General features: G+C 39.2%; 2 protein-coding genes across 18 annotated transcripts; one reads left to right on the top strand and one right to left on the bottom strand.

Moving 5' to 3' along the window:
- Positions 1-3: 3 nt before the first annotated feature.
- On the bottom strand, positions 4-911 carry LOC108149243. The gene is made up of 3 exons (XM_017276679.2): positions 706-911; positions 241-642; positions 4-181 (listed from the first exon to the last, which is right to left on the bottom strand). Exons 1-3 carry the CDS (start codon positions 766-768, stop codon positions 137-139), a joined length of 510 nt encoding a protein of 169 aa, XP_017132168.1. The 5' UTR covers positions 769-911; the 3' UTR covers positions 4-136.
- A 767-nt stretch (positions 912-1,678) lies between these two features.
- LOC108149407 (vascular endothelial growth factor receptor 1) lies at positions 1,679-23,791 on the top strand. Of its 17 annotated transcripts, none has more exons than XM_017276953.2 (19): positions 1,679-1,858; positions 12,232-12,435; positions 13,937-14,445; positions 15,237-15,393; positions 16,168-16,410; positions 16,730-16,878; positions 17,246-17,429; positions 17,502-17,971; positions 18,554-18,580; positions 18,643-18,952; positions 19,245-19,694; positions 20,048-20,527; positions 20,716-20,875; positions 21,234-21,484; positions 21,753-22,022; positions 22,088-22,337; positions 22,405-22,477; positions 22,539-22,689; positions 22,964-23,791. In XM_017276953.2, exons 2-19 carry the CDS (start codon positions 12,366-12,368, stop codon positions 23,395-23,397), a joined length of 4,638 nt encoding a protein of 1,545 aa, XP_017132442.1. In that variant the 5' UTR covers positions 1,679-1,858; positions 12,232-12,365; the 3' UTR covers positions 23,398-23,791. The 17 variants fall into 17 exon arrangements, with proteins under 17 accessions (XP_017132442.1, XP_017132437.1, XP_017132440.1 ...); XM_017276948.2 differs by having other exon boundaries at positions 22,808-23,791; XM_017276951.2 differs by having other exon boundaries at positions 15,237-15,411; positions 21,363-21,484; positions 22,808-23,791.
- The last annotated feature ends 14 nt before the right edge of the window (positions 23,792-23,805 follow it).

Here is a 23,805-nt window from a genome sequence, read left to right as displayed (position 1 = left end):
GAATTCGGTATATTTTGTTTATTACTTTTTTGTGTGCACCTCATTACCAATTTGAATTGCTTTTGTATTTACAACTACAAGATTTGCAAGACTCATAATATAAACATAAGACCCTCATCAGGACGTATTTGCACACTTAGTTCTTGGTGAGCTCGATTTCGGCATGGAAGCAGGACTTGCCCTGGAAAAAAGCCACATGATTGGTAATGAAATATAAGTAAGTCATGAGGACAAACTTACAGTGTCATGCTTGACCTCCGAGTCGATGATCAGGTGACCGCGGGCCATGCCCAACATGGCCTTGTACTTGCTGAGGTCCACGGTGTGATCGTTGGCGCAGACCTTCTCCTCGGCCACTGGGCAGGATGAGGGAGCCCCAAAGAGCCGGAGCAGGTCCTTGGCCTCGGTGGTGGCCTGGTCGATGGCGGCGCACAGGTCGATCTTGCCCTCCCTCATCACGATGCCATCCTTCTGGACCTTGAACTTGGCCACGGCGGTTCCAAATGGCTTATTGCTGATGCAACCCGAGGGCACCAGCTCGCATTTCTTGTTCAGCTTGATGTTGAAGTCGCTGCCCACCGTCATGATGGCATCCTCACCGGCACAGTTCTCCATCTTCACCAGCTTGGCCTTGTAGCCATTCTGAAAATGAGTTATATCCAAAGGATTAAGTTTCATCCTATACAGATCCTTTCACAATCTTACACAAGCCAAGGCAGCCTCAAAGGCCACACAACTGATCAGGAAAAAGCAGATTTTTCGCAGCATTCTGAACACTTGAAGTTTTTGGATGGATTTGGAAACTCCTGGCTGGCCCAGGCACTATTTATACTGAACTCTTGCCAACCCCGTTTATGGAAATTCACAATTATTTGCGCATTAAGCGGTACTTGACTGCGGCGATCAGCGATCGTTCGGCTCAATTGATCGCTGAACCACCACTGGGCGGATGGTCATCCATTAGAAGTCTCTAAATGTCGGAATTACGGATTTATTATGACCAGCCATTTTTAATTGCCCCACCGACATGACATTGTTTGTGTTTCGCGTGTTAATGCAGTTTGATCTCTAGATCACTCGAAATTTGTTTACACCCAAAACCAAATGCTTATAAAAGCCGAGTCATCAAGAGTCCGTTAAAATCAGTTCTCTGTAATTGATAATAGGCCATCAATCTAGTTAGCCACCAACTTGATTGTTTTTATAGTAGAAGATATAGATGATTTGTGGCTGGGAATTAGGAAATGGGTTCTTAAAACCTTTGTATGGAATTTAATAGCATGCAATTGGTTTAAAACATTGTTTTTGCTTACACTTTCAGTATTTCCGTTTTTGTGAGCACAATAAAGTAGAATCATGATTTAAATATTAAAAACTTGGTTGGTAATTTTGGGTCGGTACAAATTTTTAACTTTATGTAATTTAGTAAATAATAAGCATTACTACCGTATATAACGAACAAAATAATATTACGGTTTTTAAATAAATTAAAATATGATAATTAAATCCGAAAAAAGAAAACGTTAAATAACTCATACGCCAACGGGGAATTCGGGCAGCAATGCCATCTGTTTTCCACAGTCTGGCCACATCTGAACGTTTTTAAACGAGCTGGCAACGCCTCTAAGGCGGCGTGACTCCGTTCAATTTTTAGCTCGGCCTTTTAGTTCACGTTAACTTTGCGAGCTGTTCAGACGTTCGAGCGGAATATTTAATCGCGGGCTTTCGACTCGTTCAGCGTTCAGTGTTCAGTGGCAAACTGTTTAAACTTTGCCGACGACGCAGTTTGTTTTTTAACAGCAGCCAATATAAATAAAAGTTCCCCAATAGCAAGAAGTGTTAAACAAAAATTCACAACGTAAGCGGTTATTTGGGAAGGTTAAAATATGATATTATATAGTAAATGATATAAAACCGAAAACCAATTCGTGCCGTACATAAGTGATGCATCAAAGGTGCTAAGCAAATGAATCCGCATTCGAAAGTTTAGATATCGATGAGAGAGAACCCACACCTCATGAAAAAAAAAGTAAATAACAAAAACACAGATACGAATACGAATACAAATACAACAAATACAAATACAGCTACAGGTGGTTGACAAGCGATATTGAATTGTAAACCAAAAATCGAATTTTGTGCTCGTGTCAATGCTGTTGCTCAATTCAATTCAATTCAATGCAATGTAATTGAAACAACCGAAAAAGTCATTGTGCATATATGTATAGCACTTATACTATATGTATTGATTGTGTCTCCATTATCAGTGACCTTTTTTGGTGTGCGTGTATGCGTGTGTGCGTGTGTGTGAATAAGTGGTTTTATCAAAGCCTGGTAATATTCATTGATAAGTGTTAAGTATACAACGTGTGTGTGCGTATTTCTAGGTTGAATACGTCAACGGCATTCCAAGTGAACGGCACTAAAAACACCGGATCCAGGTATTCAAAGTCGTGATTCATCGCCGATCGTGACTGTAATTGTTATGTTGTTGTTTTTCTTTTTGTTTTTGTTGCCGTGCTGGTGCGTAAGATTATAAATATTGGTTTACCTACGATTTGACTTACTCACTACGATTTTCCAGAAACTCCCGAATTGTTAGTGTAAAAAAAGTGAAAAAAAGAGAAGAGTTCACCTTTCTTTTGTTTGCTTCGGACAGATGAGACTGTATTGGAGTATCTCTGTAGCGACTTTCTTAAACCGGTTCCTCTGTCTCATTGGTCTCTTGACCAAGCGAATTGTTGATACATTTCCCTCAACGCGTGACTCAGGAATCCAGAAGTTGCGATCGAATCAAAGGCCCATAATTCATTGCCTCCAATTGGGCCACTGCAATTGCTCACTGCGCCCAATTTGTTTATTAAATACAGACCTCTGCCATTCCACACTGCTCCATTTATCTCCTTGGACCACTTCAAAAGACTGGCCAGGCTGTTAATGGTTGCTGCCGGCCGTCAATCACTTTTGCGGACTGAAGTGGAAAATAAAGGAAACATCCAGGAGTCCGCCGTGCTTGAGTCATAAAAGTGTCAGCATAGTCGGGCGTATCCAGCGGATAAATATTTACTGCAATTCCCCCCAAATCCAATTCGCAACATCTAACAAGTGTTGTGATAAGCCAGCAGAAATCAATGGCCATATGCGGTTCTTGGAAAACGTCTTCCTCGCCGTTTCACACCTTCCCTTTATGCACATGGCACATTAATCAGACGGGGCTAATGGCCAACTATCCACCAGATACGCATATCCCCTCCACTTCCGCAGGTGTCAGATTAAAGTTACTTTACTGCAGTTGACTATGGCGAACTAAGGAGTTCCATTACGTATAAATTACTATGTCTGCACTGGGGGAAAATGTAATAATATTAGCAATTTATTGAAAAACTATAACATAGTTTTCCATAATTTATCGAATGTCTGTGAGAATTTTAAATCTCTAGAGACATCTCTCTTAGTATATTTTGTTTATATAAATCATTTTTATTTCAAGAAGCTAGCTTGTCCCCAGGGATTTTGACTTTAATTTCCCTGATAAAAATTATCAAACCGCATGGTTTTAGGATTAGCTTGTAAACAAAATAAAAAAAATTACTGAGCTTATTCATTCATTTAATATATTCTAAAGTGACTTATTTCTTTGGATTCTTATTTAATTATACACTATTTTCCTCAGTTTGTGGACTAACCTGAATAGATTTTTGAGAAAAGCGCTAGATAAACTCCCAAACTCTTATGGGAATTGGCGCATAAATAACCATTTAAGATAATATCTGTTTAATTGAATTTGCCGGTTACCAATAGCCATAAATAAAACCCATTCGGTGAACAATCTCCGACAGTCTCGCCCAACATTGAACACGTTTTCACACCACTTTGTGCGGTTTGTTTGGCATTCTATGAATGGACACCTTCGACTTCGACTTCGACGCTTTACATCCGCTGCTGTCTGTGGCAGAACGTAAATAATAAATGGGCAGCGGACACAAATATTTTTGGCCAAGTCAACGGAGAGCTGTCTGCATGGGACGAAAGCGTTTAACGATTGCCATGGCCATAAATCTCGGCAAGAGGTTGGCCTTCACCTGAGCCCTAGCTGTAGAATAGAACCCATTCTTTAGCTCTGCAAATCCCGTTGGAAAACTTTGCCCTCAAACTTCCACAGCTGCACTTTAGAAAATCATAAAAATATATACATAACTGCAATCTTCTTGCAGCCGGCAATAAAATTAAAATGAATGCAGCCGATTCACCCAATTATGTCCAACGAAGGAATGCATTGGGTAAACAATAAATGAGCAACGTTTCACCGATGGCAGCGTGTTTTGAGGTCACGGCAAGGCAAGAAATGAGCTATATACTTGGCTATATATTTATTTATTAATCGGGCGAAACCCAAAACAAACAAATTAAACACTTGTCGGCTATTAAGTGAGCGCATATAACATTTCTATTTATTTCCCAGCAGCAGCAGCTGGCCAACAACTTGTTGTCGCCACGCGTTGTAGTTGTATAATTTCTGGGCAGAATGCCAGCTATTCAATTTCACTGGCAGCGTTATTATACTTTTTTTTTTTTATTTAATTCGCAGTTCATGGAAAACAAAAGAAATCTTTATTTCCTAGAGATTAAGGGTTACACAACTAAAAACAAAAAAAGTTTCCCAAATGACTCATGTAAGAGATACATTACCTGCTCTGGTAATTTCACTTTTATTTCATTTAACTTTCTTTGCTGGTTATATAAAGTTTGCCAAAAACAAATATAGGTATTATTTAACGACCTGCGGCAAAGGCAGAAAATATACATATTAGTATATAGTATACATATTTCCTGGCCTTATCGCAACGCTATTAAAAAGCGCTAGTAAAGATAGACCGTTGCGAAACGTTTGTCTAAAAAGGCCGCTGATAAGGTTTGTGCTGGGAATCAGTATCTGCCAGATACTGTATCTTTGAGTGTGTGCCCGCAGCCCAGCAACAGCTTGACTGCGATTATAAGGGCCGGGTTTAATCTTGCAGCTTCTCTGGGTCTGACTACTGATTTCTGCCTCCTTCCAGTTGCCAATTTATCAAGGCGTCAGATGTTGTTTATGCATTTGTCTTGCAGATTAGCACTGCCTTCTGCTATCGCCTCAAAAATGCATTAGATCTGAGCCCAGAAGCCCGTATTTCTAATCCTCAGCTGGGAATTTTAGCGGAGGCGTGGACGGGGGCGTGGACGGGGGCGTGGTTGACAGAGCCAACACAAAAAAGAGCCAACACATAAATTGCAAAACTCGCTGTTGTACAAAGTATGTGGGTGGAATTCACAGCGGGTGCTGCACTTGCCCAAAAAAATAGAAACACAAAAAAATGTCAATAAAAAAACAGGGGAACGAGACCATTTATCAATTAATTAGAGTCCGACAAGAGACATAAAACAAGATGTTGGTGAATTGCTCCCGCTGATAACTCCCCCACAACTCAAGTGACCTCGATGTTATGGTGCCAAAAAGTCTGCTTAATTAATCAATTCCATATATATTAATTCTTCAGACATTGGGTTAACAAATTACCTAGGAATTGTCATCAACTTAAAGTTGTCCAAAATTTATAGTCCGTTTTTATGAAAGTAATTAATGTGTAATTACAGAGAAATCTCATTTTTGGTATAGAGAACTTTATTAGAGACCATATAATTTAATATATTTTCTACAAATGAAAAACAAATAAACTTTTACAATTTCTTCAATTTGGCGTGAAAAACAAGCTTAACTTTAGTCAAAATTCTTTTATTATAAATTATGTCACCCCGAAACTTTGTTGAAAGTTATTTTTCTTTCTTGTGAAATAAGTTGCACTGCAAAAGTAATTTGGGCTATGCTTTTCCTGTAATTTTGTTGCTTAAAGAAAGCATTTAAAATCCAAATAAAATTCTTTGCCCCTACCATTCTGTACGACATCCGAGGGTTTCATTAGCGTTCCTGTTTAGCTCACGCCTACTTATGGCCATTTTTGTGCCAACGAAAGGCTTTTGGTTAATGGAATTAGCTGACATTGCCTGTAATGAAACATCACCATGTCACCATTCCCCTCATCATTAAAAGACACGCAAACTCTGTGCCAAAAGTCGCGTCATTATGCAGAACGATGATTAGACATTGGCTTGGGCCAAAAAGCGAGAGTTGGCCAAAAGCCCACACGCGGCTTTTTTGGCCTGGGTGGGCAGATTGGGCCCAGATTTCGATAGCAATTGACAAATAGTTTGATTTATGAGGCAGCAAATCTTAGCTTGGCCCAAATTGCAAATTTCCATTTGCCAGCGTGCGCCGCTTTTTGAATTTTTAATGAAGCAAACCCAAACCCACACCCCGTTTTCCCGCTTCCAGGCACTGCAGATGCATAAAAATATTTCCTGATATTTGGCATTTCTTCGGGTTGTTGCTCATTATTTTTGGCCCAGTGCCAGCGGCATGTTTGCAATTGCAATCACAGAATTTGTGTACGACCAAACTTTCCATTAAGATGTTGCGGACAAAATTTCAATTGAAACGGAAAACAAAAGGCGTCTGGAAAAAACACCACTTGACTTGTGCACAAATACACGCACCGAGCGCAAAGGTCAACGTGGAAAATCAAATAAAAGCCAGAAAAACCCAGGCGAAAGAGTCGTAAATTTTCCTGGGCGCAGCGAGAAAATACAAAGGTAATCCAAATAAAAAGACACACTTCTCTCGACTCCAGATAATTGCAGAAATAAACTCTGAATTGTGGCCCATAGAAAATTCAATTTGGTGAAAGGAAAAGAAAGGAGTTGCAAATTAAAATGGACGGAGGAAAATTTCCCGGAGATGAGGGTCAGCATGCCGAGCACGTAGATTGCAAAAATTTCGGAGAGTGGGGGCGTGAAACGCAAAACGAAACACGTGACAGAAAACCACAGAAACCAAACAAAAACCACGAATTGAATCTGTTGCACATGCACCGAGTGAAAAAGCACGAGCTGGCCAAGTTTTTCCTTTATTGGCCATAAAGAACCAAATGATGTTGAAAGATTTTCCCGGCAAAGCGTTAAACTGTCAAAAGTTTGAGCGTAAAAAAATGGTGGAATTTTCTTCCCGGTTTTTGTTTTTTTTGACTGGAAAAACATGGAACTAATAAGAATGTTGTCTGTTTATGGAGCCAAAACATGAAATGACAAGCCGTTTTTTATGGCAAAAACTCATGAAAGAATTTTCGTGTCTACCCATAAATAAAAGGCTGGTCATTGCATAAATTTACGTCAAAAGTGTGCTTAAGTGTATCACTTGGTTCTGGGAAAGAAATGTTTAAGTGCAAATAAAACCTGGATATTACCAAAAGCAATAATGAGTAATGGCTTATCCCTAGAAACGTGTAATATAAATGTTTGTAAATTGAAACTTATCAGATTTATGGCCAAACATAAAAGTGTGCACAAGTGCATCACTTGATTCGGCGAATTTAATATTAAGATATGAATAATACTTTAGAATTAAATAAGTAGAACTAGGTGCTTCGAATTAATTTAAGTTTTTGGTGTAAGCATTTTCTTAAGCTTTGATTTTTATGATTTATTACAAATGTATAACCATATCTTTGTGACAAACAATAAAAACAGAAAAACACCAATCCTATTATTATAAAATTAACTATATAGTGAATATATTTTTAATTTTATAACTTATAAGACAACAAAACATATTCTTAAAGTAACTTTTTTTATAAATTATTGATGTGATTTGCTTTCAAAACAATTAATTGGGCTTACGGTTTTTTTGTATAATTCTATAATAATATAATTCTGTTTCCAAATTAAGGGTTCTTACTACCTTGTAAACTCCATAAATGTTTTTCAATGATTCTCCCGTTTTATTTATTTATATTACGCTGCAAGATCGCTTCTTGAAAACAAAAGATTTCGCAATATGCAATATGTGTTCGATCAATGCAGTAATGATTAATGCAAGGAGGCACTTGCTCTCAAGGAAAGTTCTCCCCTTACAAATGCAGTCAGACAACCGGTTTGCTTAGTATATGGAATGTATATACATATACCCATTTGAATATTTTAAACATGTATATATGTAACAGAATGATAATTGTTGTCTGTGTGCGAGGCTGTTTAATTAATACGCAAATATTGTCACTTATGTAAACAGATTTACATGAAGGTCTGAAATGAAAACGTGAGTGCAAACGTCACACATGAGTGACCAAGAAGGTGGGGAAGGGGATCATTAAGTAGGGGGACAGCGGTGAATGAATGAACGAATTAAGGCGGCGCCACTCGACCATGGAATGACGTCATTCTTTATTATTTACACGACTTGATGGCCGTTAACATTTGTCTGATAAACATATGTTGAATATCGATATGGGCCTCGATAATCGGGGATTGAAGAGAGCGACCCAAATAACACGAAAGCTTTTGAACAGTCTTAATTAATTATTTCACTTTGTTATCTGACAAAACTACTTTAACTTCTTAGAAATCTGAGAGAGTGTGAAGAGAAATGCATCTGGGGAAAAGCTAAATAGAATGACTAGGCAATTACTGGGAAAGTGTGTTTTTTTTGCGCAAAACAACACATATGGAAAATTCTTTTTAATTCCACTGGTGTACAGAAAAAATAAATATATATCTGATGTTAAGTGCGCAGCTTAAATGTATTAATAATAACAAAAGTGAAAAAAAGAATTGGCCAGAACAAGATAAATAAAAATGGATAAATAAATAAGTCGAAATTGGAGCAGATATTTTGAGTTGTAATCGGGATATGTTTGCCCACGAAAAATGACTGAGTGCAGAACTGTGTACTGGAGATAGGGAATAATGTAAGGATCCCCCTGGCCAGCAAGTGGCCTCATTATGTTCGGGCTAATTGCACGACCTCAGTTCCGTGGGCTGTGAAAAAACAATCAGAATCAGAGAAACATCAGAGCTAAGAAAGGGAATTTGCCTGCAGCTGGGACTGCAATTAGGGCGCCCTGTAATTTGCGTCACGGGCACGTGAGGAAATTAAAAAAAAAAAAAAGAGCAGAAAAAACTGTGGCCAAGTTATAAATAGCCTGAATCGGGGCTGAAGGAAAATGCCATAGCCCAGCGTCGCCCTTGAAAATTGCAAAGTGGGCGTGTCGCCATGACAACAGGCATTCCAGCGACAACACAAACCAGTGCACCGGAAAAAAGGAGCTCGATATCAGATCAAAATAAGCAGGTTGCTCAGTATAAACATTTTTTATAACATATTACAAAATATTTAATAAGCGATTAATAGGGTAGAACCTCTGATATTGTTGAATACAGTTTTTTATTTAACTTTTTTATAACTTTCGTTAAATTTTTTTCCTGTGTGGAGAGTGACTGGCATTTAGCGTTGGAGTTGGAGAAGTTGCAAGCTCTCCTCGTCAAAGTCCAAGATATTGCTGGGGGGTAGCAACCAGCAACTTGCAACTTGCAACATGTTGCCAGACACATTTGATCACCTGTCGGCTACTGGGCTGCGTTTTATTAACGATCCTCTCTGCGTAATCCTGATGCGGATCCAGTCAGGGGTAATGGATTTGAGGGGAAACGAATTTCGAACACAGTGCCAGTTACGGCTATCTTTTCCAGTTTCTAAGAATTCATTTGAGTCATAACCTGATTTGTTTTTTAACTCTAAGCTCATATCATAAAGTTTTTTAAAAGAATGGTTGAATAATTGAAGATCAAACTTCACTCCAAACCGGAAAACCAATCTTATAAGCCTTAGATATAAGCTTAGAATTCGAAAACCCAGGTTATTACTCATAGATATAAATATGACTCATTAAATATAAAATTATTAAACAAGTTACACAAAAAACTGCAATTGATAAATTCAAAAATGGTTTGTTTTTGTTCTATAAAAAAGTTAAAGAAGCAATACTGCAGACAGCTATTATTAGTTATTAGATGTTAATAAAATGAACAAATGTTTAATAATAGTTACTCGAGTAATTCTTAAAGAAAGTGTATTTCGCCTTCTCGACTTTTTCTGCCTTTTCATCGTGGGCTTAGCTACTCATCACAGGTGATTAGCGGCCAAGTCAATGTTTGCCAGCTGATTGCGTTTAATCCGCAATGCTTACGGTCTGGACATGTGGGACAGGTGAAACCAGAGCAATATCAATTAGCCAATAAACGTACTGTCCTCAGGTCCTGGGAGTGACAAAGATGAATGGCTTTGTTTGCTGACTAACTGGAAATTAGCCACAGTAAGTCGACTAGGCCAAAATGTCATCACGATGGCGCTTGGAGGTGTGCCCTCAAAGTTTGCCAGTAAATTAAATTCCAGTTTATTGATGTCAAGCGAGAAGCCGGGACACTTGTTTTCTCTGGCTGGCTGCCTGGCTGGGGGGGATTACATTTTAACGACACGGCCACGGAAGTGGCCCATCAGCAGCCAGCTCGTTTGCTCTAATTGTCGGAAAATTGTATCCCACACAGGGAAAAATTGTAATACTATTAATTTATTTAAATTCAATTACAATGGATTGTTTTTTAAAGAGGTAAAAAGTTTAAAAAATAAAAGGACTAATTAGGGAACTAAAAAACAAGCATATATTACTTATAAATAGGAAAAACAATCATATACTTACGATTATATTTTTTTTTTTTCAAAGCAAAAAGATTATTACATGCATATAATAATATATATATATATATAGCATATATATATATATATATATTTCAAAGTTTAAAAACGTATTGTATTTGTAAGGTTGTATTGTGAGGTTGTATTATCATTCCAGAAAATTTCTCTTTAATTTCACTGTCCCTTTAAAGTTTTAAGCAAGCTAAGCGATAAAGAATATGTTGATAGCAAAAATATAAAACCCGAAATATTTGTATGTACTTACGTTTTTATCTTTTTTTGCTGAGTGGGTACTGGCATTGGGCAGTGGTTAGTCCACTTGTTTAATTGTGCATGTCCCGCTGTCATTTGGTGGCTTAGACTGGCTCAACGTGTGTGACAGTGAATTATGGCCACGTGGGTGACCTGTTGCCTCATCCGTAGGTGTGTCCAACTCCCCATCCTCCAAAGAAAGATATACATATGTATCGCCCGGAAACTGGCATTACAAATGCGGAAATGACACCAAAAAATGAAGAAAAAATGTCTCAAGAATAATTCCTTGCACCACAGTACGTATGCTTATTGTGTTGTTGTTTATGCGCAAACGCATATTTTGATAACATGCCGATTTTTTCAGCCTGAGATAAAAAGCATTATGTGCATTCATTACTTGTAGGGTATAAGGGTATATTGCACTCGTCGAACGGTTTGTAAAAAGCGTTTAAAAACTATATATATATTTTCTTGAACAGCATAATCAGAAGGGTCGATTTAGCGAGGCTGTCTGTCTGTCCATATAAAAAATTGGATCTCGGCATAATTTTTTAGGGTTTATATGAAAATGGGTATCTCAAAGTCGCGAGTGTCGGCAGTAGCATTCTTTTTTGTTTTCTTCTCTTGTTGTTCTCAACGGTCGCTTGAATGAAAATGAGCATTTATAATCGGAGCAGTTCTTATCAAAAATTGTTCTTCTCAACTCCCCAGCGAAAAGCTTTATTCAACTCCAGACTGTTATGCTGTTCGTTTGCTTTTGAGAAGCGTCTATAAATCGGTGGCAATATAACTTCAAATAGACAACCATAACCTAGAAAATTAAGTTTCCAGTGAAAAAAGCCGTAAAACAATATATATATTTTTTGGAGCAACAAAAAGTGAGATAAAAATAATAAATAACAGTTAAGTGTTCATAAGAAAAAATAAAAAAACTAAAATTCTACTTTCATATCTAGCCCAAAATCGTAACTATGCGTAATATGCATGTGTTAAATAAACCAAGCGTATTTATATACGCTTATATTTATATTCTTTGGCGATTAATCTAAGTTATTTATATGCGCAACATTGTTTCTAAATATATAACCGTTAAGCAACATGTATCACAAATTTGCAAGCCTTGAAATATTCATTTTCAAACATACTGAACTAATGGATTGACTTCAAAGCAAACCACAAGAAAAGCAGATAAAGAAAAATAAAGTGATCAAAAATAGACTAAAATTACAAATAAATAAGAAATTTGTTATTAATATTAATTTTAAACACACTCCGAAAGTATTTCTTGTACACCCAATATATTTACTAAAAAACATCTTCAACTTTAACCAAAACAACAATTTTACATTTATTTGCAGTGCAACGCTAAGTGAGCAAAGAGTCTTCCCGCGTGACCATGGCATTACTGAGTCAGATGTGTTAAAACTGAATATTTAGGCTAATCAAATTAGTATAATATATAACCAGAAGGCAAACAAACAATTCGAGCCACATGGCAATGCATCTTAGAAGGACTCTGCGGCCCCTGCTCCTAATAACTTTAATCTCGTGCAGCAATTCATGTAAGTAACAATCTCATAAAAAAAAACTATATTTCTTGACATTCGATTTTATGCCAAAACAATTCCATGAAATTGATAAAGCAAAAACTCTGAAAAACACACCATTGCTAAAGCTTTCAATTTGCACAATTAAAAAAAAAACATACATATCATATTGTTGGCACAAACTTCCTGTCAACGCGCATTCTTTATAATTTATATAGCCTGAGTCTGCACTGCGAGAATTATTTATATTTTTCCGTACCATAATATAGACCTTCAGAAATTGTTACCAATTAACGCCACGCTTAGAAAAGGTAATATAAGAAATAATTGATACTTAAACTATGTAGAGAGCTATAAGCATTAAAAACAAATATTTGTAAAATTCTATGTTGAAATAAAAATCATTTTTATTACTTTTCTCAGTGGAATGGCATAATCTGTTCATCTTCCAAGGTTCAACTAGTCCAGACACAGCTCAAGCTGCAGTCGGTCCGCACTTCGAACTGAAGTTCATAAACCTCCAAAATTCGGGATTGACGCCGCATTTATCTTCTGAGTGTCGTGCATATATACGTTATAATTGTGATATTGGGAAGTCTGTGTTTGTGTACATTTTTGTATTTTATATGTAGAGCACGAGGCGGAGCCGGGAGAATATTGCTATCAGGGCAACTCTATTGCTGTTATCGTCTGTAAACAAATAATTGATTCCGGAGCAAAGAGGGAAAACAAACTCGTTGAGCAGTCCGCCGCAAAGACGTAGTGCTTGGAGGGGATCAATAAAACATGAAAAATGGGATCGGTATAGGCAAGTGCATCTGCGCCCATGTCCCTTCTAAGGGGCAACTCGACCGCAAATCACTTAAAGTCGTTATTATAGCGCCACCAGTGGCTGGGGATTGATGGAATCTGGAAACCGGAGGCTAGAACCCGGCAATAGATAAAGCGGCATGTGAAGTGTTCTGTTGTAGGGCATTCGAGCGATCAATGAACAATACACATACCAGTACAGTTGACCTTCTGCTATACATCGAAAAAAAACCTCCTATATTAGTCATATTTAAAAAATCAATAAGCTGTACTTAACAATAAACAAATATAATCTACATATATACATTTTTAACAAGGGATCGTAAATAATATTTAAAAACAAATGATCCTTCTTTGAGTATTATTTAATAGCTCACTAATTTTAAAAATGTTATCCAAAAATTTGAACGAAAAAATATCATACTTTTTTGATTTATTTGTTTTTTGCTTTAAACAATAATAATTATTTTGTGATCTATTAAATAACACTCAAAGAATAATCATTAAATTGTGATTTTTTAACATTTAAACACTTAAAACAAATATTCTTAGGGAAATTAATGAGTTTAGTTATATTTTGGTAAATTTTAATTCGATTGTAATTATAATTTTGATTTTGTTTTTTTTTTTAAAGAACTAAAAACCTTCTCTAAAGAAATCTATTGATATAATAATAATAATAATATTTTCTCTAATACCTTTTTAGTTCCCCGGCCGCAGGACGATTTGGATTTCGATGAACTTACCGCAAACTGCGGCGGCGAAAATGGAGCCCCCCTGATGACGCCCTGCAAGAGCTCCATAATTCTGGAATACATGACCGGCACCACGCTGAAATGCGAGGCCGACGAACCGATGATTTGGTGGATAAACTACAAGAAATATAATGGGACTACGTTTAACAACACTGAGGATCCGGATCGACCATACGGCACCAGTTGGCAACTGGTTAATGTGTCGGCCGACCATGTGCGCGCCTATTACTGCGTAAAGGATTCGGCTAGTAGCATACTCACCGAGCAGTCGGCGGAGGAGACGATGATCGAGCTGGTGAACCAGGGCCAGGCCAGCTCCATCTATGTGTACGTGAATGACCCGATTTATAAGCTGGTGCCCAGCGACACCATAGTCACTGCCGTGCAGTACAGCGAAGTGGTTATACCCTGCAAACCAACGATGCCCGAAACAGAAGTGCTGCTGGAGACCAATGGATATGTGAGTGGACAGGATCTAGTTAGTAACGACTTGCTTAAAAACATCGAATTTGATCAATCGAAAAAAGGCCTGCTTGAATCCACACACGATAATTATTTAATGCTGCCATTGAATGGGTTTTGATGTCACTGCTAAATGTGGCTACTAAAATAATGCAACAATATATTGTGAATCCGTTTGTCCGATAAACTCATTACAATTGTATGTTTTAGACACATTTTTTAATGATTTTAAAACCCTGGTAACCCATATTAAAATCCAAAGTAAAAAGAAATATAATTAATTTGTTCTAAATATTCAAGAGCTAAATAACATGGGTACATAGTCTTTTGAGGATTCATGCAGAGCTTTAGTTAGGTTGGAATAACCCTTGAAATCATGATTTTCCTTCCTCAAGGAGCCAAAATGGATAATCAGTTCAAAAGGTCAGATTAAGGGCAATCCCAACTTCTTCGACAGCGTGAATTATCAACCCTGGCGAGGCTTCACCTTCCGTGTCATTAATACTTTTTCCGGTTACCTTGATTGCAAGGGAATGAACGACTCCAATTTATTTGACGTTAACTACAGTAGGTCACAGTTTGTCTTAAACCAAATTCGTAGTTAAACCCATTTGCTCCTTGTATATACATACTTTACTATCGCTGTACAGACAATATATATTTCCTAGATATTCAACTATTATAGCGTAGTATTAACAAGACAGTTCCAAGTCCGTAGCTGCATTGATAGGCTGTTTTCTAGGCTTCCATTTTGAATACCCAATATCTGACCAAAGTACCTGTGTGCAGGAATATTCCAGCAAATCGACGGGTCGGTACGATCCGCAGCGGGGATTCACCATCGAAATCCGCAGCATCACGGATGGCGGCGATTACTACTGCCGGCCAAATCCACCTCATCCGGATAACGAAGAGGAGACGACCAGCATTGTCGTGCGCTTTATTGGTAACGGTCACATTGATAGTGAGTTTTTGCACCCCAAAGTTTGTGATTTGTGATTTCCGTCTATAAATGTCGTAAATATTGCTTTCCACTATTCCACAATTATTTTTCGAATCGATCATTTGAAGCGGTTGAGGGATCGGTTCGGTTACGGTTTTGGGCTCCTGCGGCCAAGGATCTAAACTAAGCAAATAATATTCTCTTCCAAATTCATGGATTAAATCACACTCTAAAGCCGACACACGAAATTTCACATACTACTCGCACATTTATATACACACGCAGACAACACTCAAAATAAAACAGAAATCAATAGTGTTTTGCAACTAGCTATAAAGGTGTATAAAAGTATGCAACAATATATTTTTGAAGTCTTTAAACTCATTAGATTTATTTTAAAAGACGGCGTAAATTTTTTGGTGCATACTTTTGGACCTTTTTTTTTAACACTAGTGATTTCTGTGGCACCCAGCAATGGTTTATTTTATGATTAGACAGTGGTTAATTGTTTTGATTTGCTTTCCTAACCCGTAATGTTTTTCTCATAAATCATAAATATTGCACTCGCAAATTAAAGGTGTTCATTGTACAACTTCACCTCTTTATTTTTGGTAAAATGTCCACCATGCACCAATACTGCTTGCAAGTTACATACGTGTGCTAACCTAACCAATGGTATTTCTCTCTTTCTCTGCGTTCCACCCACTGTACCTTCCATGTTCAAATCTTGATTGAATACCCGTACCCACTGTCACGTTAATCTGCTAACTCCTCCAGAATCCGGATTGGAAATTCCCAGTACCCACGCACCGCCATCGGGACCCTTGACCTTGACTAACATGGGTGTCACCGATGACGATGACGAAGTCCTCACTGTTACTAACCAATCGGCGGGTGAGGTGGCACTAATCTTTGGTGATGGTGATGGTAACGGAGCCCTATCCTGGGATCGGGATCGGGCAAGGCGAAGTCCAGCCCGTTTGGCTCCGATGAATGCGTCGCCCTCACCCAGACCAGGGCGTAAGTGTTGTCCTGGATGTTGTTGTTGATCTTGTTTCCTGTCTCGTTTTCGTTGATGTGTTGTTGTCCTGGCTGTGCCTCATATTTTGCATATTTTTGCGTTCAATTTCTGTTGGTTATGGACTTATTTAACTGCAGTAGTTAATTACTAACCTTGTTTGGCTAACACCTACCACCTAAGTACTGTAGAAACGTTAACCCATTTGTGTCTACGTCTATGTCTAACCCACCCATCTGCATGAAGCTATAGCAATGCTGGCCACGCCCAGTCCTTTGCGAAGGGTACATAATAAAGCTAACCTTTCTACCAACGCCACAGAATCCGGCAAACCGCTGCCAAAGCCTGTGATCAAGTCCTCCTCGGACCATCACGTCATCACGGGTACCAACTTCACGTTGGATTGCGAACAGTCCGCCTACTTTGATGCAACATACACGATGAATTGGGAGACGCCAGATAACGACAAGGTAAGTAATATGGTAAATGATTATAGGGTTACAACATTTTTCGATTTTTTTGATATTCCTATTCAGAGAACACGCAAAAATTTAAATATTTTGCCCAAAACATGACAAAATGGCCTCTTATTAAAAAAATTAATTTTTTAAATAATTTTTTTCAAAAATGTGATGAGTTCTTGATTGAAATATCCATTGATACAAAAAGCATATTATTATTCTTTATTGTATAACCAACTTAATAACCAATACTCGATCTGTCAGTATGAACATCCAGATCTTGGAATGTAAATTCCATTAAAATAAGTAAAGATAAAATGAAATAAAATGGTTTATGAGATAAGGTTTAAATATATATCTTAATACCCACCCTCAGAATCGCATCTCATACTCGACGGCCACAATCGATCTGAAAGCCAAGAACAGTACCCACCAGCTGGGCAGGAGCACCTTGACGGTATTGAACACTCAACTTTCAGATTCCGGTGTATACAAGTGCAAGGTCACGGAAAATGAAAAGTCTAGCATACAGTTCATCTCATACAAGATTCGAGTTTTGGGTAAGTGATGTGAAACTACAAAATGTGGGAGATATTTAATTAATTTATTAATTTAAAACCAAAAAACCATAGGTCAAAACGAGAGCTATCTGAACGTGTACGAACCATCGGGCCATTATGATGTGCGGGAGTTTGCCAATCGAACGATCCAGATGACGGCCAATTTCGAGGGCTATCCGGTGCCAGCCTTTAGTTGGTTTAAGCCGGATGGCACCGAGGTTCGCCAGTCGGAAAACAACTTCCAGATCGTGTCCACGGAGCTGAGCACCACGCTCAAGGTGCTCAATGCCCAGCTGCAGGACAGCGGCACCTACATCCTCCGTGGCACCAACTCCTTCGGCACCAAGCAGCGCGAGTACAACGTGAGTGTGATGGACGCCCCGGTCCTCAGCATGGCCGATGCCTATGTCCAGGTGGGATCCGTGGCGCGACTGGAGTGCACCGTGCGCTCCTTCCCGCCGGCTGCCGTCACCTTCTTCTTCCGGCCCTGCAGCCTGGAGCCACGCTGGCCCACATGCAAAGTGCTCAACCAGGACTTCAGCGTGAGTACAGCCTCGGTGTATCCTTTTGTTTCCGGTCTATGAGTATATTTAGGTTGTCACAGGGAGATGGAATCCGTGACATTTTACTAGAAAAAAAAACAGAGCCAATATTAAATGGCTTGAAGATATAAAACGTTGAAGGATTTAAGCAAGATTATTTAAATTTTTTTCACCTATTTTTTTTGTTTATATTAATTTGTTTGTTTAGTAAATTAGTACATTTTTTTATTTATATTAAATGTTAACATCTTATGTTTGTTTGTTGTTAAGTTTATTTATCAGCGAGTTCGAGAATGTGGAAGCTTTTGATTCTCCTTACTGTTAACTTGAATTTAAAGTCATCATTTTGTTTTCTTTATATCAATTAATATGCTATCCCAAATTGAAATAAAAATAGATTTTCAGAGCGTTGTTTCTGTAGACTAATTTTGATTTCAATAATTAATAATTATAATTATAGTGAAAGATAGTATAACAAATTAAAAGCTTAGTTTTAAGTTATCTATATTTGTATTGTCCGCTTAATTGTATTTCATTTGTTGCTTTTGTGTCGTCTCAAACTTTGGTGCTGTCCAACTGCAGAATTCAAGTATACAGGAGGTATATGAGGTAAATTCTTTGTCAACAACCCACTTTTAAACCCTTCTAAGCACATGTTCTTAACCCAACAGTTCCAGACCAAGCCGCGACCCGGAAAACTGAGTGTGGAACGCATTGTGGAGGTATCATTCCGACCCACGGAGCCAGGAATCCTCACCTGCGTTGCCCTGAATGTGGTGGGCGGAACGGAGCGAAGGTCCTCCACCAAGGCGCATGTTTTGCTGGGCAATATTTCCGAGAATATGACCATTCATGGCTTCGATAAGGACCAAAAGATTGCCAAGGAAGACAATGTGAACTTCACTTGCGAGGCGCTGGCCTATCACTTCGACGGTAATCTCGGTTGGCTTCATGATGGTGAGGCTTTGGAGGCGTCTGAAGGTAGGTTTAAGATAATAAAACAAATAAGCACTTTTTTTACACCCAGAAAAAAATTCTTAACTAGCTATGAGCCTTCCATATTATATATTTAGGAAAAAATTACTTTAAAATAAGTCCATGCATCCTTTTAGTACATAAGTAATTAATTCTTGATTATATATGGTGGCCTCAACATTTAGGCCATGTTTAGATATCCAATCCTTAAAATTTAAGAATTTTTCCCTAAATTTAATTTTGTAAGTTAGAAATTTATTACTAAACTAATAGTAATCTTAATGGTTTTTCCTCACAGATGTTCTAATTGACACCAGTCATACTGATTACTCCTACAAGAGCACTGTGCACTTTACTTCGGTATCCGACAAGGATCGAGGAACCTACGAGTGCCGCGCCTACCAGATCGCAAATCCCTCGGTGTACACCAGTCACGAGATAACCATGTACGTCCATGATCCCTCGGCTCCAAGGTGGGTCAGCTCCAGCCAGAATGCCAACTCGAAAATCAAGCGAAAACTGAGCCAAACACTGGAGCTGGAGTGCGCCTCCACGGCGATTCCCGTGGCCTCGGTGCGGTGGTTCAAGGACGACGTGGAGTTGGCCAGTTCAAAGCTGAGGCACTTCATGGGCAATGGCGACAAGTTGCTGATCACGCACCTCTATCCCGGGGACGAAGGCGTCTACAGGTGTCTGGTGGAGAACCGACTGGGCCGCATCGAGAGCTCCTTCACGGTGGTCATTTCGGGTGAGTCTGACTTTTATTTGAATGCGATGATCTGGATATACTTCTAAAAATAGTTTCAAATAAAATGTAAGCATATGATATTGGCCTAAAAAAAAACCCATTTTCTTAAACTTAAAGGAAAAAGTCAATATATTTAAATTTATCATAAAATTTAAATAGTTTGTGAAACAATAAAAAACTGACTTGTTTTCAATTTCAAATGTATTTCTTAAAAATAAATTATGTTATAATTATATCATTACATAAATTATTTATTCTTGCAGTGTAATGATCTTAATATGAATCTAATAATAAATGCTTGACTTTTATAATAGTCTACATTATATAAAATAATATAATTACGATATTTTTAGATCTTCCCGGCATTAGCGGGCCGTGGATTTGGTTCGGTGCGATGCTGCTCCTCTTCCTGATCAGCCTGTGCGTTTTCCTGGCCATTCGCTACCAGAAGGAGCACAAGCGGCATCTGGCCCTGAAGGCCGCCGGTCTGTCCAACTTCGAGGAGGGTGCCGTGGGACAAATAAATCCCGTATTGACCCTGGACGAGCAGGCGGAACTGTTGCCCTACAATCGTGAGTTTGAGTTCAAACGGGAAGATTTGAAGCTGGGCAAGCAGCTGGGGGCCGGAGCCTTTGGCGTGGTGCTCAAGGGAGAGGCCAAGGGCATCCGGAAGGAGGAGCCCGTCACCACGGTGGCGGTCAAGATGGTCAAGCGAACGGCGGACAACGAGGTGGTGCGGGCACTGGTCTCCGAGCTCAAGATAATGGTCCATCTGGGTCAGCACTTGAATGTGGTCAATCTCCTGGGAGCCGTCACCAAAAACATTTACAAACGTAAGTTTTAATATTATTTTGAGTAAATTCTTTTATAGAACATCTAAAATAGAACCAAAGAGGTGCCTTAAAGTACGCAATAAAAACTAGGCGAAGTTTATTGCATACTTTTAGGGATATTTTAAAGTGATTTGAAAACCTTAATTTGTCTCATCTACGATTTCTTAACAATATATAATTTTGTATAGGCGAACTCATGGTCATTGTTGAGTACTGTCGCTTTGGCAACATTCAGAACTTCCTGCTGAAGAACCGGAAGTGCTTTATCAATCAAATCAATCCAGAGACCGACCACATAGATCCCAACATTATGACCCAGCGCATATCCGATAGCTTTGATCTTCACCGGTAAGTGATTTTGGGGCAATGAGGTGACTAACAAAGCCTGGCGTTTACTAACTCAATATTGTAAAAAACTAACATTAGATAACCGTTGTGTTGACTAACTCTATTATATTGTTTTGTTTTTTGGTTTTGGTACATTTTGGTACATTGCTACAATTAACACACCGACTTACTATCAAACAAACACGAAACACGATCTAATTAACTCTTGCAACACTCCACACAACTGAATGTATTTGCACCTGTGCTTATGATTTCGCTCCTGGTTGTGGTCTCCTCCTCTGTGCTCCCCGCTCCATGTTTTCGTGTGCTCCCCTGTGTATCCTTGTGTCCGGTGTGGCGACTAAAACTCAACTAACAGCGATGCGAATGGTGGTGGTAGCTTGAAGTACGCCAATGTCGGTGTCGGTGTCGGTCTTCCGATCCACTCGTATGTGAATCAATTGCACTCGTCGCACAACAATAACACCCAACCGCCACCTCACCGCAGAAACTCGGACAATGATCCCCGACCGGGCACCCGAGCCGGACGACCAGGATCCGGAACAGCCACCTACAGCTACGATCGGCAGATGGACACCTGTAACACCGTGATGACCACCGTGCCGGAAGGTAGGTTGCTCCCAAAAGTAAAATTTACACAAACATAGATATCAAACTGTGCCTGGCAAAACCGTTTAAATATATATGTACTTGAAATTTTATCAAACCTAGGAAATAAATATTGGCCTAACAGAATAGCTTTTTATTTGAAAAAAAAATAAATTAAAAACAAATAAAATAAAATAAAAGAAAAACAATATTCAGAAAATTTTCTGTATGAAGTTATTTCATTTATTAATACTCACATATTTAATAAATTTAATTTCCCATTTAACAGACGATCAAATAATGTCGAACAACTCGGTGCAACCAGCGTGGCGTTCCAATTACAAGACGGACTCCACGGAGGCCATGACGGTGACCACAAGTGACCTGGTCAGTTGGGCCTTCCAAGTGGCCCGTGGCATGGACTATCTGTCCTCCAAAAAGGTGTTGCACGGTGATCTGGCTGCCAGAAATATTCTCCTCTGCGAGGATAATGTGGTAAAGATTTGTGACTTTGGTCTGGCTCGATCCATGTACCGAGGGGATAACTACAAGAAGTCAGGTATTTTTTACATAAAATATACAATTTTTATTTGTTTTTTATTTAATTTTAATTTTTTATATTAGAGAGTGGCAAGCTGCCCATTAAGTGGCTGGCGCTGGAGTCACTGAGCGATCATGTATTCAGCACCTACAGCGACGTTTGGTCCTTTGGCATTGTCCTTTGGGAGATGTTCTCGCTGGCCAAGGTCCCATATCCGGGCATAGATCCCAACCAGGAGCTATTTAACAAACTGAACGATGGCTATCGAATGGAGAAGCCGCCATGTGCCAACGGCGAGCTCTACGAGATTATGCTGGAGTGTTGGCGTAAGAAGTGAGTGCCTAATTGCTATTCAAAATTGATACTTTTTTTTAAAATAATTTACTAATTTTTCTTGCAGTCCTGAGAGCAGACCTTTGTTCACGGATTTGGAGAAACGATTTGCCAGCATGCTTGGTGAAGGTGTAGCCGATGTAAGTGGAAAAATTGTAAAATGTTATATTTTATATACTACTTTATACTTATACTTAACAGCACTATCTAGACCTGAACAATCCGTACATGCAGAGCAATATAGAGTACAGGAGGCAACAGCCGACGGATTACCTGGCCATGATGGGATCCCCCGATGAGCTGGCACCCACTGCTCCACGCTATGTTAACGGACACATAGTGCCCGATATCCGTGAGTATTATTTCAGCCATGGCCATTGATCAGGTTACTAACTAAGCACATTCACAACCATATCAAATCGGCAAACTCATCGAAATGCACCCACTTCCATGCTGGCACACTAACTCAGGCATCGAGGAGCTGCCGGATGATTACCTGGCCATGAGTCCGGACTCCGAACACGATCCCGATGCCAGCACCCACGCCATATTCTCACCCACGCGCCTCGAAGGCGAGGCGTCCGACTTTCCGGACTTCTCAAGCGAAACCACTTTCAATTTCCCAGGGGCGCGCCAGTCGCCTACGTTGAGTAACAATCTGAACAGCGGTTCGAGCAAGCCGCTGCTCAAGAAGAACGGCCTGCCCACGGAGGATGCGGCGGACCAGGCTCCGGAGGAGATACCCATGCTGCACCGTCGCTCCGACGGATCGGATGATGGCTACCAGAGTCCGGAGCAGGGCAGGAGGTTCAACCAGGCCCTCAAGCAGCAGTATGTAACGCCAACGCCATCGCCACGTCATCATGTGGAGACGAAACTCAATGGGGAATCCGGCGATGCGTACGTGAATGTGAAGCCACCCAGGAAGAATATACCCGGCAAAACCGCAACTGGCGGAGGGGGAGGAGGTGGTGTTGGAGCTGGAGCTGCCCCCACGGAAGCCTTCTCGAATCCCAGCTACCAGCCACTGTCCAACGTCAGCGAGCAGCGAAGGTATTAGGAGGTCGCCAAGCCATTAGCTTAAGTCTAAGACCTCTACACAGCTTAGTTGGAGTTTTAAATGGTTTTAAAAATTAGAACATTCAAACATAATTGATCTTAGGAAAACAAATTATTAAGCAACATGATACAGCACGATGAGAATCATTTAAATTTCAACTGATCTATTTAGGGGACTTTTTAAATACAATACTACTTAGTGGCATTGTCAAGATTCTGATATAGCTTTAAGACCACACACTCACTCCATGTTAAATACTATTAATTAATGCCATTTCATGTTTTAGCTTAGTCTAGATCTAAGTCGAGTAAACGTATCTCTGTAATTGATTGTCTTGTATTGTGTATGCATGTACCTACGACTACTCAAATACAATGGGTATAACATAACAATATCTGAAAGTTCTTT

Source organism: Drosophila elegans, unplaced genomic scaffold (assembly GCF_018152505.1).
Source record: "Drosophila elegans isolate 14027-0461.03 unplaced genomic scaffold, ASM1815250v1 contig_814, whole genome shotgun sequence".
NCBI lineage: Eukaryota > Metazoa > Arthropoda > Insecta > Diptera > Drosophilidae > Drosophila > Drosophila elegans.
This window is presented reverse-complemented; position numbering and strand designations above follow the sequence as displayed.

Bases quoted from the DNA above. Each gene is read 5' to 3' on its own strand.
- LOC108149407 (XM_017276944.2), top strand. From the start codon at position 12,366: ATGGCAATGCATCTTAGAAGGACTCTGCGGCCCCTGCTCCTAATAACT. The intron at 17,430-17,501 runs GTAAGTGATGTG...AAAAAACCATAG, and splicing joins ATACAAGATTCGAGTTTTGG to GTCAAAACGAGAGCTATCTG. The intron at 22,478-22,538 runs GTAAGTGGAAAA...TATACTTAACAG, and splicing joins TTGGTGAAGGTGTAGCCGAT to CACTATCTAGACCTGAACAA.
- LOC108149243 (XM_017276679.2), bottom strand. From the start codon at position 768: ATGCTGCGAAAAATCTGCTTTTTCCTGATCAGTTGTGTGGCCTTTGAG. The intron at 643-705 runs GTAAGATTGTGA...ACTCATTTTCAG, and splicing joins TTGAGGCTGCCTTGGCTTGT to AATGGCTACAAGGCCAAGCT. The intron at 182-240 runs GTAAGTTTGTCC...GCTTTTTTCCAG, and splicing joins CGGAGGTCAAGCATGACACT to GGCAAGTCCTGCTTCCATGC.